Source organism: Polyodon spathula, chromosome 14, assembly GCF_017654505.1.
Source record: "Polyodon spathula isolate WHYD16114869_AA chromosome 14, ASM1765450v1, whole genome shotgun sequence".
NCBI classification, from domain to species: Eukaryota; Metazoa; Chordata; class Actinopteri; order Acipenseriformes; family Polyodontidae; genus Polyodon; species Polyodon spathula.
The window spans coordinates 2,200,004-2,217,928 of record NC_054547.1 but is presented as its reverse complement, the minus strand read 5'-3'; the positions used below and the strand labels follow the sequence as shown (position 1 = coordinate 2,217,928).

General features: G+C 39.7%; 1 protein-coding gene across 1 annotated transcript; it reads right to left on the bottom strand.

The window, feature by feature from the left end:
* Nucleotides 1–200: 200 nt before the first annotated feature.
* On the bottom strand, nt 201–2,153 carry LOC121327132 (transcription factor AP-1-like). Its single transcript, XM_041270946.1, has one exon. It carries the CDS (start codon nt 1,682–1,684, stop codon nt 719–721), a length of 966 nt encoding a protein of 321 aa, XP_041126880.1. The 5' UTR covers nt 1,685–2,153; the 3' UTR covers nt 201–718.
* Nucleotides 2,154–17,925: the final 15,772 nt, after the last annotated feature.

Sequence of the window (17,925 nt, the reverse complement as noted above, 5' to 3'; positions counted from 1 at the left end):
ATTTACAAATAATATTGGGCTTAACCGCCAGAGCAACATACAAACCATAATAACTTACAAAGCGTGAAACGTTTACTGCATTAACATGACATCAGCTTATATACATATAGGTATATATATAATATATATATTATATATATATATATATATAAACAAACATATCAACAATATTTACATTACACATACAATCAAGCCAGACAGCTTTTTCAACCTGCCTTTATTTTCTATGCCTTCCCATGACTTCGCTACAACAGAAGCAAACGAAAGTATCTATTGAAGTATTTTTTTGTTTCGTTTTGTTTAACATTGTTTTAATACTGAATGATCTTTGAATGTCACGGGGTCCATGCACAACTTGGTCAACGTTAACGCAATGATAGTGTCTCTTGAATAAGAAAGCGCTTGTGTCTTTTTTGTTATTCATTGTTGTTGTCACGAACCCAACCCGAGACAGCTCTTCTCATCATGCTCAAGACAAGTCTCTCTCTCTCTCTCTCTCTCTCTCTCTCTCTCTCTCTCTCTCTCTCTCTCTCTCTCTCTCTCTCTCTCTCTCTCTCTCTCTATACTCCAGCGTGCAGCCAAGGATCTCGCCTCTGCAGTCTCACGGCTGTGACACTTAGTTTCATTGTCTTCACTCATTCATTCATTACTGTGTAAACTTCGTCCCGTTCTCGGACTGTCTCTTTTTTGGAGGAGCAGCGGTAGCAGGGTTGCGCTCTCAGAATGTTTGCAGCTGCTGGGTCAGCATGAGCTGGCAGCCGCTATTGACGTGGTTCATGACTTTCTGCTTGAGCTGCGCCACCTGCTCTCGCAGCAAGTTAGCGGAGGACGCCAGCTCGGAGTTCTGGGACTTCAAGTTTTTCACTTTGTCTTCGAGCCTGGAGATCCTCTCCAGTTTCCTCTTCCGGCACTTGGAAGCTGCGACTCTGTTTCTCATGCGCTTCCTCTCGGCTTTGATCCTCTCCTGGTTCTCCATGTCGATCGGGGAGAGCGGCGGGGTCTCGCCGGGCATCTCGGGCACCGTCTGGGGCTCCTCTTTCAGCGCCTGCAGCCGTGGGTGCTGAATCTGCACCTGGGTGTTCATGTGATGCTGAGGCTGATAGTTCAGGTTGTTTGCATTGCTGATGCCGGGTGCTGCCACCGTCGCCGATGAGGTGCTAATGTTAGTTGGATTGAAGGTGTTCAGGCTGGTATACACCGGTGGTTCCGGCTGCATGTTTGCGCTGAAAACACTGTTGGCAATCATAGATGAGATGGGTGTCATGCCGGTGGCCGAAGAAGTCTCCGTCGCAGAAGTTACGCTGGTGGAGCCGTTGTGCTGGTAGTGCAGCTCGGCCAGTGCCCGCACGAACCCGTCAGCAAAACCCTCCTGCTCGTCGGTAACGTTTCTCGGGCAGAGGAACTGGGTCGGGGTAGGGGTCGTGGTGATCATACCGTTGCTGGACTGGATGATAAGCCGCTCCAGTTCGGGGGAGGCCAGTTTGAGAAGCCCAACATCCGGGGATGTGAGGATGTCGCTTGCCCTGGCCCGCAGGTGCGGTTTCATGTTCAGCGAGGGGTCCAGCAGGTTCAAAGTCAGGCTCTGCTTCAGGGCTTTGGGGTTGTATCCGTAGCCGGAGGACTCTGGCTGTGAGAAGGTATTGAGTGTATCGTCGTAGAAAGTAGTTTCCATCTTGGTAGACATAGAACCCTAACCAGAACTCGCGTCTGTGTGTGCGCCTGCGCGTTTTGAATTCAGCACTTGCAACGAAAGACAGAAGTTATACTTCTGAGAAGTCCAGTTGTGAGTAGAGCGATAAACACAGACCGGCTTATGATTGAAACTAAATGTCCGATATAGGTATGTAAAAGGAAAATACAAATACTTTACAAACTCTTACTTGAAGAGAGACGTCAGTTTCTTGTACAAGTTGTCTCTGCAACTCCTCAGTCTCTCCCGAGTCGAAAGACTTTGTATTCTTCTATAGCACTTGTTTCAAATTGACTGTTCAGTCAAATATAATAGTTCTGATGTCAGTCCTTCTAGGCTTTTCCAAATGTAAACGTGTCGTCTTTTTTTATTATTATTTTCAAGAAATGTGCGCGTTTCAATGAGTAGAGAGCACCTTTCAAAGTAACAAGTTCCTCTCTCAACCATAAGCTGTTATACTCTGAGCTTCTACAGCGTGCAGGCAAAGCTTATCTGCTGGTGCTGCCACACTAAACATAGCAATGATGTCATGCCTGGCCTCTCCCATTGGCTGGAGGCGATTCGATGGGCGTTCCGTTATTGTCAGATAAGGTGCGTTGCCTAGACGACCACCCAGAAGATTCTTGCTCGCGCGCTGGCTGATGGGATGAGGTAATGCAGTTAGCTGCATGACCGGTGCATTGTGGGATTACGTATTGTTTTTGAATATCTAGTTACGCGCTTAGCGAGGCACACAGTGGCGGGATATATACAGTTTATTTCATTAAAAAAAACAAAAAACACACTACAGCAGTTTTTATAAAAAAGAAACATTTTACTGTAATACACCAACATTACAATTACTGCTGTATGAAAATGTGGTAATTACTATTTCAACCAAACTAAACGTTTTTATGTTATAACTAATACATATTGTACTTTACTATATATTATTATCATTATATATATATACTATATTTATATATATATATATATATATAATATATTTGTTTAGGAAACATGCGCTAATTATCTTATCATACTCGCTTATTATTTAGTTTTATTCACTCAGCATCCCACAGGTTTTGAAGGTTACAGCACCACCAAGCTGAATTACTTTTGATCGAATTGTTTTAATAGATTGTAGTGTTTTTGTCTTAATTTAAACTCGTTATGTTTTGAAGGCAGGGTGATTTTAAATAACGCACAAAACGGTCGTAATTACACGTTCTTAGCATGTAGGGACTTGAGTCTTTGGTTAAGTCCCTGCACTTGTCAAACGGGGCGAATCGATGCGTCTCTCGGTCTGCAGTTCCGAGACTGATACGGCAAACTCCCGGTTACCAGAAAGCTACAACTGGGCTTAACGTGTTTCAACCAGTCAGACCTGTAACTGGAGGGATTCTCATAGGGTTACAAGCACCGGAGAACCGACAGTGGGACAGGATGTAAGGGATCGTCACAAAAGTGTACAGTCCTTTCTTTCAAGAAAAGCAACCGATAGGCAGCAATGGTGTAGGTCTTCATGAATTAAAACTTAATCTTAAAATAAATGTTGTTAACACGGTCTTTTTATGTTATGAGATGCATGTTTATTTTACTGTTGGAATTAGAAATGATAAATGCATAATATAATAATAATAATAATAATAATAATAATAATAATAATAATAATAATAATAATAATACTCCTGGAAATGAAGAATATCTTGGTTATCTCCTGTTAACTCACTCAGTTAAGGGAAACTTTGTCTACGTTGTCCTAATTGTCGCCCTTCTTGTATATCCTGTGTTAGCTGTGAGTGAGTACCATACATGGAAAACCTTTGCATAATATCACCGATTCAGAGGGAACAGACACACCCGGGTCATGTTTAAAACCTTTTAGGAGCGTTTTTTCTATTTTATTTTATACATGGATAAAATAAAGTGAAAGTGAAACTCTGCCGTGTCGTCCCGTCCCCTGTCCCCCGTTCGTGTCCAGCAGGAGCCACGAAACCGTTAACAGCCGGGGGATCCGGACAGGCATCGAGCTGGTTCAGTTAAACAGTTAGGAACACGACTGGAGCAAACAGAGGGTCAGCAAAGATACAGAATGACCCGTCCCTGCTCCAGATCAGAGGTCTTCACTTGTGAATCTTTCAACCAATTCCATACCAGGACCTGGTTACCAGCAAGTCTTCAATAAGTTTCTCAACTGAACATCTTGGTTCAATGAAATACTGAACTGACCTGATCAAGACAAGGTACTTCAACCCTGTTCCTGATTATTATTATTATTATTATTATTATTATTATTATTATTATTATTATTATTAGTTTCTTTTGCAGACGTCTTTATCCAAGTCTACTTACACGGGCTATTGCTGAATATCTGATTAAAACATGCGCTCTTTTCCAGTGCACATGAAACGGCACTCACTGCAGACAGTCTCTGAGACTACAGTGAGCAGCAGTACTGCTTGCTGTGAGAGTGACATTAATCAGCAAACTGCAATCGTTAAAAAGGGGGGAACTTTAAAATGCTTCAGCACTTTTCTACAAATTGTACGCTTTTGTCAGTTAATGAACTTGTCAGTAAACCCTTTATATGTTGCAAATTGTTGCACCAGCGCCCTGGTCCGATGAGCGCGTAAACATGACATTGCATTTGGTCTGAAGCAGAGATCTGTTTTCTGGGAATGGCAATGGTATCTGTTTACTGTAGTATACATAATTGAATAAAGACATTCATTGCAAAGGTAATTCAATTTGTTATTTTTTTTAACTCCAGACGATATGTAATTCTAGTAAATTGGATTTAAACCGAAGCATACTTTGCGAAAATGTATTCTATTTATTTATTTTTCATACCGGTAGCAATAAGCAATAGTAAAACAATAAAGTTATATATTTAAAATTCTCCCTCCACCCCTTTCAAAATTCCATCAGTTTCATTTTTTTTTATGAGATAGAAAAAAACATTTTAAAATGTATTTGTTTCTTTTGAAGAAATATTGTACACTATTCACAAATAATAAAGTCACACTTTTTATTTGTCTGTTCCATTAAACAAAGTTTGATATTAGTGAAACCACTCCAGACTAGTCTTTAAATACCTCTTGTGTTACAGGGATGGTCATAAGGTCATAATCCAGGTTTTAATATGAACCTGAGTCTTATTTTCAACCCTGAGTTAAATCTGCATTGTAAAAATGAGCCAATGTTTTCTTGCAGACGTGACAGAAAAAAAAACATTATATAGATTGCATGTAGAGTGGCCTCATATTTTCCTTTGACAAGCTTTACAATAACAGTAAAACATAAGAACTCCAGGAGATTCTGTAGCTTCGCTTTCTACTTTTAATCCAGAACTCCACGGATCTCAAGGCTATAAATCGTTCTTTGTAAAGTGAATTACAGCAAGTGCATTCCCTGTCTATTCACTGGCAAAATTTATCAAACTAAGAGTCCGACTAAGTAAGCTATTACATGAATAACACATAAGCTATCTCACGCACCTTTTAGCCTAGCAGACAGCATAACAAATAACATTCGCTTAGCTGGATCCAGAAGAGAAATGCAGTAAACGTGCACTTGTTTTCATGGGATATGTTTTTTACTTTTATGACTGTATTTTGTTTTATGTGTCAGCTCTTCTGTTAGGTTAATACAAAAGCCTGCTGTTCGGTGTCACCTTGCCAAAGCTGGACAGACAGCAAGACGTCTGTATTCTGAGAGTGACAAGGGGCTTTCTAATGGTGTTATACTGGAAGGCAGTGGAGCAAGGTGGTCCTGAGAGAGCGTGGACTCCTCTGCCTGTCTGAAACACACATTGACACTGAATAGCCAGAGGCACATCTGTGAGATATCAAGCTCTCGGGTCAATGCAAAGTCATAGCACCAGAGCGGGGGTCATTCACTTCAGCTGCTGTGGGTTAAACTCAGGGGCACACAGCTCCATTCCATTCCACATCAGGTTTTTTTAAATCAATTTGACAATTAAAGGATTAATACCTGAATAGAGGTTTAATTGGTTCGTAAGTATCTGAGCTAGAATGGTCCTTGCTGTGTATCCACCAGGCTAACTGCGCTGCTTGTAGACTCCATGTCAGGGAAGCATCTAACTTCGTTCCGTGTTTTAGGACAGCCTCATTCTAGGTGTGGCTAAAAAGCTCTATTTAGACTCTAATTATTTTCATCAGCTACACCTGATATGTGACTGTTTAAAAACCCAAAGTGGAGAACTCAGCTTCCCTGACATGGAGCTGGCAGAATCGGCAGTTTTAAAAAACCACCTGTGTGAGATATTTTCTGTTGGACATTGTCTAAGGGCTTATCAAAACAAGTTCTTTCTAAACACAACAAAGAAGAAACATTTTCCCTGTTTCTCCCAATATTGGTTATCAGTGTAGTTTTTAATTACACAGAGGCAAAAATAATCACTGAATAAGCACTAAAACTACAATGGTAATGTGATGTGGTTGGAAACAATCCTGTTGCAACACAAGATTCTTGGAAACATTGGAAGTTACCATGCTGCCCCTCCCACACTGCAAAATGATTTGAGAGATTCCAGGAAAACCCTGAAGTGAAGTTAGTTAAAGTTATGTATGCAGTGCCTCTATTGAATGACTGTCTTCTCTACACTGGCTTAACTAAAACTTAATATAGATTTACTTCAACAGAAGTAACTATATAGTAGAAGTGACTGTGCACTCTATAAAAATGCATGCCTTGTTCACAGTTCAGTTTGTTAAGGGGGTTTCAGGTGCAGGGATACAACCCTACCACTCCATCTAGGTGTGCAAATTTGGCACTGTGAGGCTAGATTCTAGCAAGCAACATTAAATTGTGGTGCAAGGAGACTCATTGACTTTAGCCATGGTCCCAGTTTATTACTGCCTTTCCTACAGAGAAAAGGTGCTTATTCTTTTTTTAGATGGCAGTTAACCTTTGCTCAGCTGTTTCGACTGCATTTAATTATAGATCTTCAGTTAATTATACATTTCTGAAGCTGCAAACCTGCAAACTCTTTCAAAATAGCAAGTAATAGGCATCTTGTTCTGTATAATGATACATACCCTTTGTTCCGAGAGGGAAAAAAAGCCTGTATTTTTCTAGTGAGCATCTATACAAAATCATCCACGGTATACCTTTATGTTTGTTTGTGACTATTTTAGTAGATAAACACATTGAGCATCAGGCATTCATTGACCTCAACCATTCCCTCCTTGTGCAGAATGGTTCTGTTACTGGAGAGATCATGGTTTGCTCTGGTTATTAATATACTTTGTATATACCTCTCTGTGCTTTAACTCAATTGCATGTACTTAGCTATGCTGTTGAGGTGGTTTACTTCACTTTGTTATACTTTTACATGGGTAATCAAAAGAGTGCCTCCATACACTAATCAGTAAGTTGTGTAAAATGCCTCCCCAGTGCCAGTTGTTCATACACCATTGTACCCTTACACTGGCTGACAACAGCTTGATTAATTCACTCATTATTCCAAATGTTTAGACACTGCACTGGCCCCCGCTTGAGGGCCTAACATGAAATAGACTGTTCTGTTACAGTTCCAAACAATGATTCCTTATTTGCCTGCAGTTCTTGGCAGGTGAACGACATCAACCTGTACCTAGAGCTGCGGTTAGCAGCAGTGCAAAACGTGTCTGTATTTGTCCAGGTGTATTTTTAGATTGTTGTACAAGAGGGTATGCACTGTGTCGTTCCCCATATGATTTTTAAAATAACAAAGTCATTTTTGACAATATCAAAAGGTAACCTTTGAACAAAACTTGGTCTTCGTTTGAAATATTTAACAAATAGGTGTTGTCTTTCATTAATGCATACATACATACATACACACACATACATACAAAAAGGGGTGATTCTTAGGACTGTATTCATATGAAGTGAAAGTTTTGTGTAAAATATGCTTGCATTTTAATGTATTCAACTAAATGAATTACAATTTACTTTTAATTCATTCATTTAAACATAGATTAATTATGCATTAATGCATTCAATACATGTTGAATATTTGCTCTGTGACTCAGAAAGAACACTGTTTCTCATCGTTGTACTTTATCCTTAGATAAACAAACAAGTTTTTGTCATGCATTTACCTACAGTATAAAACGTACTGTGTGCCTGAGCCAATAGACTAGAATACATTTTGCATTGACCAGAACCTCTCTGATACCAAACTGTTTCTTTAGTTTACAGTGTGTGTGTGTGCATGTGTATGTATATATATATATATTCTACAACCATCATTGGCATCATTTGGGATTGTTTACATTACTGTCCATAGTAGCTATAGATGTTGCGAATCGCATTTCTGATTAGTGAATAAAAAATTAGTAATAGACACCATTGTGAGGCATGTGATCTCAATATTCATATGCATGGTACCTTCAACTGCATCCCCCCCCCCCCCATCATGCATGCCCCCCCCCCCCCCCCCCCCCACCACACACACACACACACACACACACACACACACACACAGCAGCCTCTGTATTCCATTGTTTAATTTTCACAACTCATTTTCCACTTATTATGCCTTTGAAATGCAAAGCATGTGAGTGAAGTTGAAGATGCCTGGGCTGGAATGTGCCTGGTATCTGTGAAGCAGGTAAAACAACAGCATTAAGAAACTGCTCAGGAATCTCTGCTGAATCCCACACAGGATTCCTCCCACACCTTTGTGCATTTCATTTTATATGTATCTTTCAGGGATTTGAAACTAGACTTCAATATTTATTGCTTTCAAGTCGAACAGCGTATGGTAGCCAGCACTGAGAAAAACATCTGCTTGCGGTCTATATGAATTTCTTTCATGGAATTTTTAGATTCCAAAAGATTATATTTAGGGAACCTCCAGCAAGACATGGATCCTGATTTTAATCTAAGATCATTTTAGGGTTTTATCCCTTGTGAAAATCTAATAAGTAGAGCACACATTTATTAACCTCATTTAGTCATTTTTATACTTATTATAAACAGTTACTAACTACTGTAGCTACTGGCATGTTAACTAATGCAGTTCATTTTGTGTTAATAGTTAATTAATATATTAATTCATTTATTTATACCTATTGATAAACTAATTAAAAAATATATATAATAAAATAAATCCTGAGTTAATTTGCCAAAAAATACTAAAGTCATTAAAAGGGCCTTGTCTGTTGGTCAGTCAGTTTGGTGAACATGTTACTTTACATACATTATCTTTACATTATCAGCATTTAATCTTGAGAAAGCAATGATGCTATGACAACAAACCTACAATGCTGAATGCACTTGAGTATTTCTGTGCCTTCTTTTCGTGTCCCTCTTTATAAAGCTCATTAAACGTACAATATCATCCCGTGTGTGTTTCCATTATCTGAATGAAGGCACTGTACAGGTGGGGCTTCCTAGTGCTGCTACAGAACTCAAAGAAAACACTCTGGAAAGAGTTTGCATAAACAATGGAAGTGTGAAGTCATGAAGGGTCAACTTCAGGACAAAAAACAAAAGGAAGGCAACAGCTGTGATTGTTTTTTTCAGGTTGACTGAAGTCTCTTACCATGTTTACCTTTTAACCTCTTTCTGTACTGGAAACATTATCGCAGCTGCCTGTATCGCTGTTCTGGAGTCCAGTATGTTTTTTTTTTGTTTGTTTTGTTTTATACTATGATTGGGTTATTAAAGGATGTTGATACCTAGACCTCATTTTAATGCCTTGGTTTTCAAATTCCTGTATATGAAGTGTTTGTTTTTCCCCCTTGGTATCAGAGTTTTAGTTGATAATCAGTCACACGATACCCCAGTCCTGAATGCCTCTCTGTGCTGTAGGGGTGCTGCAGTGTGGGTTGTGTACTCCAGGCGTGACTCACAGTCGGTGGGCTCTCTGAAATGCCAGTTGGTGATGCACAGGCTCATTCAAGTTCAAGTACCAAAGAGATGTTGGTGTCTCAGCAGATTCTTAGTCATGAGGAATGGTGCTTTCAAGTTAGTTATAGACGGGTGTATATGGGAGGCTGTGTGGTCCAGCGATTAAAGAAACAGACTTGTAACCTGGAGGTCCCTGGAACAAATCCTGGCTCACTCACTGACCTTACTTAACTCACTTAATCTCCTTGTGCTCAGTCTTTCAGGTGAGATGTTGTTGTAAGTGACTCTGCAGCTGATGCATAGTTCACACACCCTTGTCTCTGTAAGTCACCTTGGATAAATGTGTTTGCTAAATAATAACAATAGACTCCTGCAAATTGCGATACTTAAAAAAATAAATTGTAATCAGGAAATAACAATATAGTACAAAGATCAATTTTTTTCTAGTGATCTGTGAAAGGACTAGTGCTGAAGTCCATCCCCATCAAAGAGAATGGGTTAAATTCTCAAAATTGCCTGCAAATTGTCATTAGCAAATATTGTTTTTCAGATGGTAGAATCACACCAGTTACTAAACCAGATATAATAAAATTGTATTCATGACGATGTGCAGTAAATAGCTTTGAGAATCCAGCCCAATGTCTTCATAGAGGTTGTGTTTCATTAAGATTGCCTAAAACAACTTCCTCAGTTCCCTGTTACACCTACAATGGTGTAATTGAGTAAATTAAATTATAATACAAGAGGTGCATATTATAAAAGAGTTATTATTATTTATTTATTTAGTGGTCACCTTTATCCAAGGTGACTTACAGAGACCAGGGTGTGTGAACTATGCATCAGCTGCAGAGTCACATGCAACAACATCTCACCCAAAAGACAGAGCACAAGGAGGTTAAGTGACTTGCTTAGGGTCACACAGTGAGTGAGCTGGGATTTGAACTGGGGACATCCTGATTACAAGCCCTTTTTTTAATCGCTGGACCACAGCCTCCTCACAGTTGCTCCCTATATAAGGGCAGAACAGTTTTGTTCATAGCTTTGCCATATGGTGGCCAGGCTGTGTGTATGCGTAATGCTTGCCACACTGTCTGTTCCACCCTATTGTTTAGCACTGCACAGGAACACTGGATTCCTGAGTGTGAGGCCTAACTTTCTCCTGTTCCCTTCCTGTGATCATTTTGTTTTGGTCCTTTGCTTGGTGTCGGCTGTTTTCCTGTTCAGATGTAGCATCTCACATATCCTGCACACATACACGACTCCTCCAATCTGCTGGAACAATCCACAGCAGCCAGCCGCACAGAAAGCGATGTCAAACCTAGCACTGCCACCACAGGAAATCTTCTAACAAAACAGCTCTCTGCATCTTGGTATTGTTTTCATTTTTTTTTTTTCCAGAAATCCTCGCCACATGTGAATGGCACTTCCTCCTCAAGGTAATCTCTGGTTTGACCCGTGGGTCCGTTTATTTCATAGGTCAGCTTGACAAAACAGAGCCATGGTCACTTAAAGGACCTCATAGTTCTAAGACAACAGTATGAGTGCTTCTGTAACCTGGGCATAATGCCATACGAATCATGCCACCTGAAGGACTATGACTGCTCAAGGGCCCTGCTGAATTTATACACTTGTTTTGGTGTGTTCGGTGCTGGAAGCCTCATTGAATTGTGCAATGGAACAAAGAACAGAAAGCTGTATGTGTTGTTTCAGTGTTAACACTTTACATTAAGTGTCTCTGATTACTGTGTATTCCCATAGTCGTTCCTTAGTAAATGCATGTGTACTTAAACATAATCACAATGTTATTATGCATAGTTACAATGTTGTTAATGTGTCAATCTTTTTGCATGATATATCCCTAACCCTAAAGCCCTAACCCTAACCCTATGACACATTAAGTACATTGTAACTATGCATAATAACATTGTAATTATGTGTCAGTACATCTTTCTTTACAAGTAACTACTATGTAAATACACAGTGATGAGAGACACTTAATGAACCATTTGAATTAGTATAGTTAGCAATGACCATGCATGCAATTATGATTTTTACACAGTAAGCATGGGTTCATTATATTTAAATTATACAAAAAATACAATCTTAATAAAATGCAAAAAATGAATAGGATCTATTAAAAAAAACAAAAAAACAGCTGCATTAAAATTGTTTTGTCATTTTTAATTTGGAGTTCATTAAGGTTAGTCATGTTTAAATTGGAGTTAACTAATGGTTCCTCTTTCCAATGATAGGACCCTCCATTAGTGAACAATGATTTCAGAAGTAAATCTGATGGTGTGCTTGGAAGAGGCTGTCAGCTGAGCGCAGAGTTTCTTTATGTTGGCCGAATATCAAATGTAAAAGCGATACAATTATACAAAGGCCTTCCCCACGTACAGATGTTGCTTCAGCTGTTGGGAGGGGAAAAAAAGATCTTTTGTAAACTGTTTGTTGAAATGGTTTTGTTTCATTAGATGTTGTTTTGCGATGCCATATCCTTGTTTCCCAGCTCCTCAGCATTGATAAAAATCATCAGCCATGTGCATTAGGACAGAGTACATCTTTATTGCGTGTCATTTCCTTTGCATTGTGTACAGAAGTATCAGAAGGGATGTGCAGTCCTCTAATGTGTTTCCCACAAAGCCACGGGTCTTGACCCTTGTTGATCTTGTTAATTACCCATCTTGTGTCTCTTTTTTACTTTGTGTGTGAACACATTATAGATACCACACTGATTCATATACATGTAGCAATAATATATAAGAAACTATAATATCAACACATACAGTAAATGCTCCTTTTTTTTTTTCTTCATTGACCATATGAACAGGAGGGTTAAAACTTTTACTGTGGGGGCCCTGAGCCACATAACACCCTACTTAAAGTGCCCCTGTTTATTAAAACTGGCCAGGCGACCATTATACAAGTTTCACTTCTGTATACGAACCCCAGATAAAACAAAGGATGAACATAGTTGCCATGGCGTACAGCTTTATTTGTGCAGCTGTGTAACTGTGAAACCTGAGACCATCGGCCCAGTGACTGTCCTTTGGAACAGGATTGAGAGAGGAGTGCTGCCGTGCCCAAATACTGCAGGATTGCTGAATGTTTCATTTCATTATTAAGCCGGGGTTATCTCTCTCCTCCTATCAGGGAGGATAAATAGATTTCTCTTTGTTTTTGGCAGCGTATACAGTATGCATATTCTTCATTTCATTATTTGACCAAGGTGTGCCAAACGATTCACAAAATGTTTTACATAAGTTCTGTTCAGATACTATCCCATTTGTCACGGGCAGTGTTGTGTTGTGGCCTGTCGTCACAGATTCTGCCCCGTCGGTGAGATGAGATGAGGTTAAAAGTTCTAAAACCACGAATGCAGACGAGCCCGGCTCTTTTCCACAGTGGTTTAGACTCTCGCTCATGGTGCGTGGGGTCATCGGTTCTTGCCCAGCCTTTGCTCTGTTACACATGTATTGTCTGGACTGTGGCACAAAAGATGTGCAATTGTGCATGTTAAGAGCATGGTAAAGGACGATATATCTCACAAAACTGCAGTCAAGCCCCTTTAATGTCACTGTTAATATCAACCTCTGCTTATTATCATCACACTGAAAGGTCAAAGCTAGAACTGACCAGCAGTATTCTACTGATAATATCACTTTGATTATTGTCATATTTGATTAATATGAATCAGCTTCATTTATCGATCAGATTTCTCTCCTTCTTATTACATGGGATTTTTTTTTTTAAGAATTCACTTTAAATACTGTTGGTGGTTCTTTGCAATCCTGAGAAAATAAGACTTCTTGTTTGTGGAATGTGTAACAGGGTGAAGGCTAGGTTCAAACCGGCAACCCCACACTCTGTAAGCGAGGGACTTAAGTACTGTGCAAAAGAGCCGTCTGCATTCGTGGTGACAAAGTTCTCAAGCTCATATCATCTCACCGACAGGGGACAGAATCTGTAACGGCAGTGTATCACACAACACTGCATGGGTTAATTGTGTCTTCAACATCCAAGGGTCTAGATGACAACAAGGAGACACGCTGGTTCATCATGCTCTCGGAAACTGGCAGAGGACATTGTGCTGTCTTTGATGCAACCTTATTTTTTTTTTGAGTGTTTTCATGATGATAACAGTTACATAAAATTGTAATTGGGGTTGGAAAATGTGGTTGTCTGTAGCTAGCAACACAAAATACAACTTGGAAAATGTGGCATGTGGTTTTCACAGTACTGGTAGGTGTAAAAAGTGGAACATTTGTACCCACAAACAAACACGCACGAATTTGTGAAGCCCTCCATCAGATAACAACGGAACATCCTCTGTAAGCTGAGGTAGGCTTGTAAGCTGGTTTAGAGATGCTAAGCACTTCTTCCAACACGTTTAGCAGCGCCAAGTTCATAGACACTTTCAATTCTGAATACAGCAAAGAGCTGTTATTCCAACCGTCCTGGCTTCATCTGTGTTGGCACTGCACATTCTCAGCAGCATTGCGGCATGAATCACTGTGTCTGACGATTTGCTCCACTTTGTGTAGCTGGAAAACAAGATCACTTCATGACAAGATTGAGGAGAAATGATAGAAACAGAACTGATAGAGAAGAACCAGAGAAAGTGTGACCCTGACAGAGAAGTGGGATTGGGGTGATATTGTAATACGAGAGTATGACCTTGTAGAACCTTAAACAGAACGGACCACTACTATGGAGGTACAACAGAGTTGTAACATTTATTGACAGTGGTCCTGATATGGTAGCACACTGTCTGGTATTGATATGGTACCATGGCACTGCAATGGGTTCATACCATTGTGATTGGTATGTCATTCATACTGCACCTACCACAATGCCATTTCCTTCCCCCACAGACCCAGAAAGGAGACAGCCTTTTAGACTTGACTATGCATGCTCCAGTACCTGACACACATGTACAATGACTTCAAATATATAAAATACTGTACACTTTTTGAATGTATTTTAGTTGACTGCCAAGGTGACTTTACCTATCCCGCAGTCAAACCCTACTTGCTATTTTGTTACAGTTGGCTGTTAATAAATGTGGGCAGCATTACAAGTGCTCCTTTATTGTTGCTAACTGAGTTACGAGTATTGAGGACAGTGAAGTAGACAGTGAGTTAGTGAAAGGTAGGCAAGAGTACACGTACAATAGCAATAGCAATGCATTTGTGAAAGATTAAATCAGGAAACACTGAGGCTGACTGATCACACATTAGCAGTATAACTAACAAATGAAACAGACCTACAGCAAGTAACTTCAGTTTTGAATATTATTTATTTAGAAGATGCCTTTATCTAAGGCATCTTGCAGAGGCTAGGGTGTGTGAACCATGCATCAGCTGCAGAGTCACTTACAACAGCGTCTCACCTGAAAGACGGAGCTCAAGGAGGTTCGGTGACTTGCTCAGGGATTACAAGCCCTTTCTTTAACGACCAGACCACACAGCCATACGCCCGAAAGCTTTGTATTTCAGGATAACATGAAAATATCAGCAAATAAATTGGCTTCGGCAATTGAAAGAGCATTGGAGTGTCTAGAACCTTGACGTGTAACAGTAATCATTTCATAAACATAGCCAGCACTGTATTTAATTATAATTAAAATGTCTGGAAGGGGAAAAAAAATGCCTGTCACTCTAAATCTCGTAAAAAAAAAAAAAAAAAAAAGTCTTTATTGGCTCTTGAAATAAGGTGGCATGATGTCATAGTGTAATGTGACAGGGCTCCACCAAAGCTGTTTCTTTTGAATCCCCAACAACGAGTCAAGTGTGCCTTGGAAAATGATCGATAGCTATTCACTGTGGTTTGCCACTGGGCACAGATGTGGCTCTTGTTTGCACAGGTGCACAATCATTCTGTGAGCCGTGTGAACCTGTTCCAGTTCAGCTAGCACTTCCCCTGATCCCTTCAGAAAGCACCTCTCTGTTTGTGGTTAGTTTTAGTGGTTACGACCATGGAGTTTTTTTAGAAGCAATTAAAAAAACAGCAACAATAATAATAATAATAATAATCATAACATTTAAAAAAAATGAAACAAAAAGCAAACAAAACAAGTTGCATTTTCACTTTAGTTTCCAGTGTTTGGAGGAACGCAAACAGAACAGGACGTGAATGCATTGGAAAGGCCTCCCAGTTGCAGAGTGACAGATTAACACGTCACACTTGCATAATGACTGGCAGTGTGAGGCTCGGAACAAGTGGGAATTTCACCTCTCGCAAAATTTAAACAGAAGTCCAATGTTTCATAATCTATATATTTATCCACCCCTTTGAATAGCAGCTCAGAGGAACTCGACAATAATGAGTCTGGCTTTTTTGATTTGCATTAGAAATGCTGGGAACGAGTAGATGTGCGTTGGACTTTACAAGCTCGTCAGTGTTTTAGTCTAATGGAATATAATGAATAGAGCAGAATATAATGATGTTTCCTTTCTATTCCTTGTGTTTTCTTTACTGCTTCCCCATGGCACGCTAATCTTTTACTCTGCTCCTGTTTGTGCCCTCTCGCTCCGTCTCTACTTTGTTTTAATAATCGCTGTTCTGAGAGCATGAAATATATATACAAATATTACATTTAATCTCATAGGCTACTGATTCTCCAGGACAGGAGTTCTGATCCAGTGGCAGCCTCAAACATTAAGATCCTTGCAATAGACATACAAACAGAACGACGACATTATAGGAACTTTATGCGTCTTTCCCAAGTATATTTTGAAGTATATTTTGCCACTGAAGCAGAGCGCTAATAGAGTCAAACTACCTCCCAACACCACGATCGTAAAACCCCTTAAAAGACTAGTGGTAGTTATTTGCACTTTCTACATTGGGTTAGCTTTGTATTGAACCGTTTAGGGTTTTATAAACCTCAACTCATTTTCACCTTGACTTTTCTAGGCTAAAGAGATGTTATCCATGGGAATAGTCTGTTTGTGTTCTCGGTTTCTTATTTCTTATTTCTTGTTTGTAGCAAGGTAACCAGAACTGGACCAGAGCAGTATTTCAGGCGGGGTCTAACCCTAGACCTGTATATGCATGTCTTTTTTTTGAATTCTGGATGGACAAGGCGCTGTTGAAGTTCAATTTCATGTGCCCCAAGCCTGCCTAATTACAGCTCCAGAAATATAAGAAATTAATTCAATTAGATTGTGTGATTTGCACTGGCCAGGGCTAGAAGTCTTTTCTGAATGTGAATTCCACATATCTGGGCTCTCAAGTGCTATAAAGAGGTCCCTGCAGCCTACACATTTCAGGCATTTCGGTTCTGATCCAAGGGCTTCCGCAGAGTATGTGTTTCTGAAGTGAGGGTTAGTCTCCCATGAGCCATGGCTGTTTCTCTAACCCCACGTTGAAACCCTTTATTCAAATTGTCCGCAGGCGTTTCGCGCTGAAGCATATGGTTGTTTTCTCCTAGTTTTGCAACATCGCAGTTGAACACTTGAACAAAAGCAGCTGTGCATGTCCAGACACATTGCAGACTTGTTTTGCTGTTGTGCAGTTGTAAATAACAATTGTTTTCATGAGGCAGTTTAGCTCACCACAGCCACACCCAGATAACTGTTTAATCCTGTTATGAATTGCCAATGTAGTATAAACATTACCATGACCCAGTATAGCAACTTGCCAGTCACAATGAGCCTTTTTGTCACAGGAGACATTATTTTATATAGATTTACATAGATTCATTCAGAAAGAATCTTCTGTACACTTTTATAATCTATACCTTTACGGTTCCTTTATATTACTGAACACATCACTGATAAAGTGAAGTCGAAACCTGCCGAGGGTTTCTTTTCACCGTCCATTTCAAAAGAAAAGGCCAGAACAATGCACATAAACCCAGAGTGCAGCCAACCCTATTGCAGAGAGTTCTCCAGCTTTTCGTATTGACATTGGGTTTCATTATTAAACTGTTTGGCTGAGGTTACCTAGGTAACACAACAACAAATATTTGGAGCTATGTAACACCTTCCACCAAAATTCCAGACAAGAATGTTTTGCAAAGTTCCCCTGTTAATCAGGCCCCTCCTCTTTGTTCAATGCTGGCTTTGTCTCATGTGAATGCATTCAGTGCCCTCAACCACAGCAGAGTCTGGGAGGGAAACGACGGCCTCTCTCTCTGGCTTGATATATTGGGCCCCGTGCGTGATTAAGAACTTTTTTTTTAAAAGAGTTAATAAACTTTCCATAAGTATCTTGTAACACATAAATAAATGCCTGGGCTTCTTTAGAAAATTTGCAGGGATAACAAATTAATTAGTTAAAGTAGACTTTACAGTGAGGAAGGCTTTATTCACAAATCTTTAAAAAAGTATAAAGGAATATACAGGACTTGACAGTCAGAGTAACAGTGAAACACATGAACTGCA

Coding starts and splice junctions, on each gene's coding strand:
- LOC121327132 (XM_041270946.1), bottom strand. CDS start 1,684: ATGTCTACCAAGATGGAAACTACTTTCTACGACGATACACTCAATACC.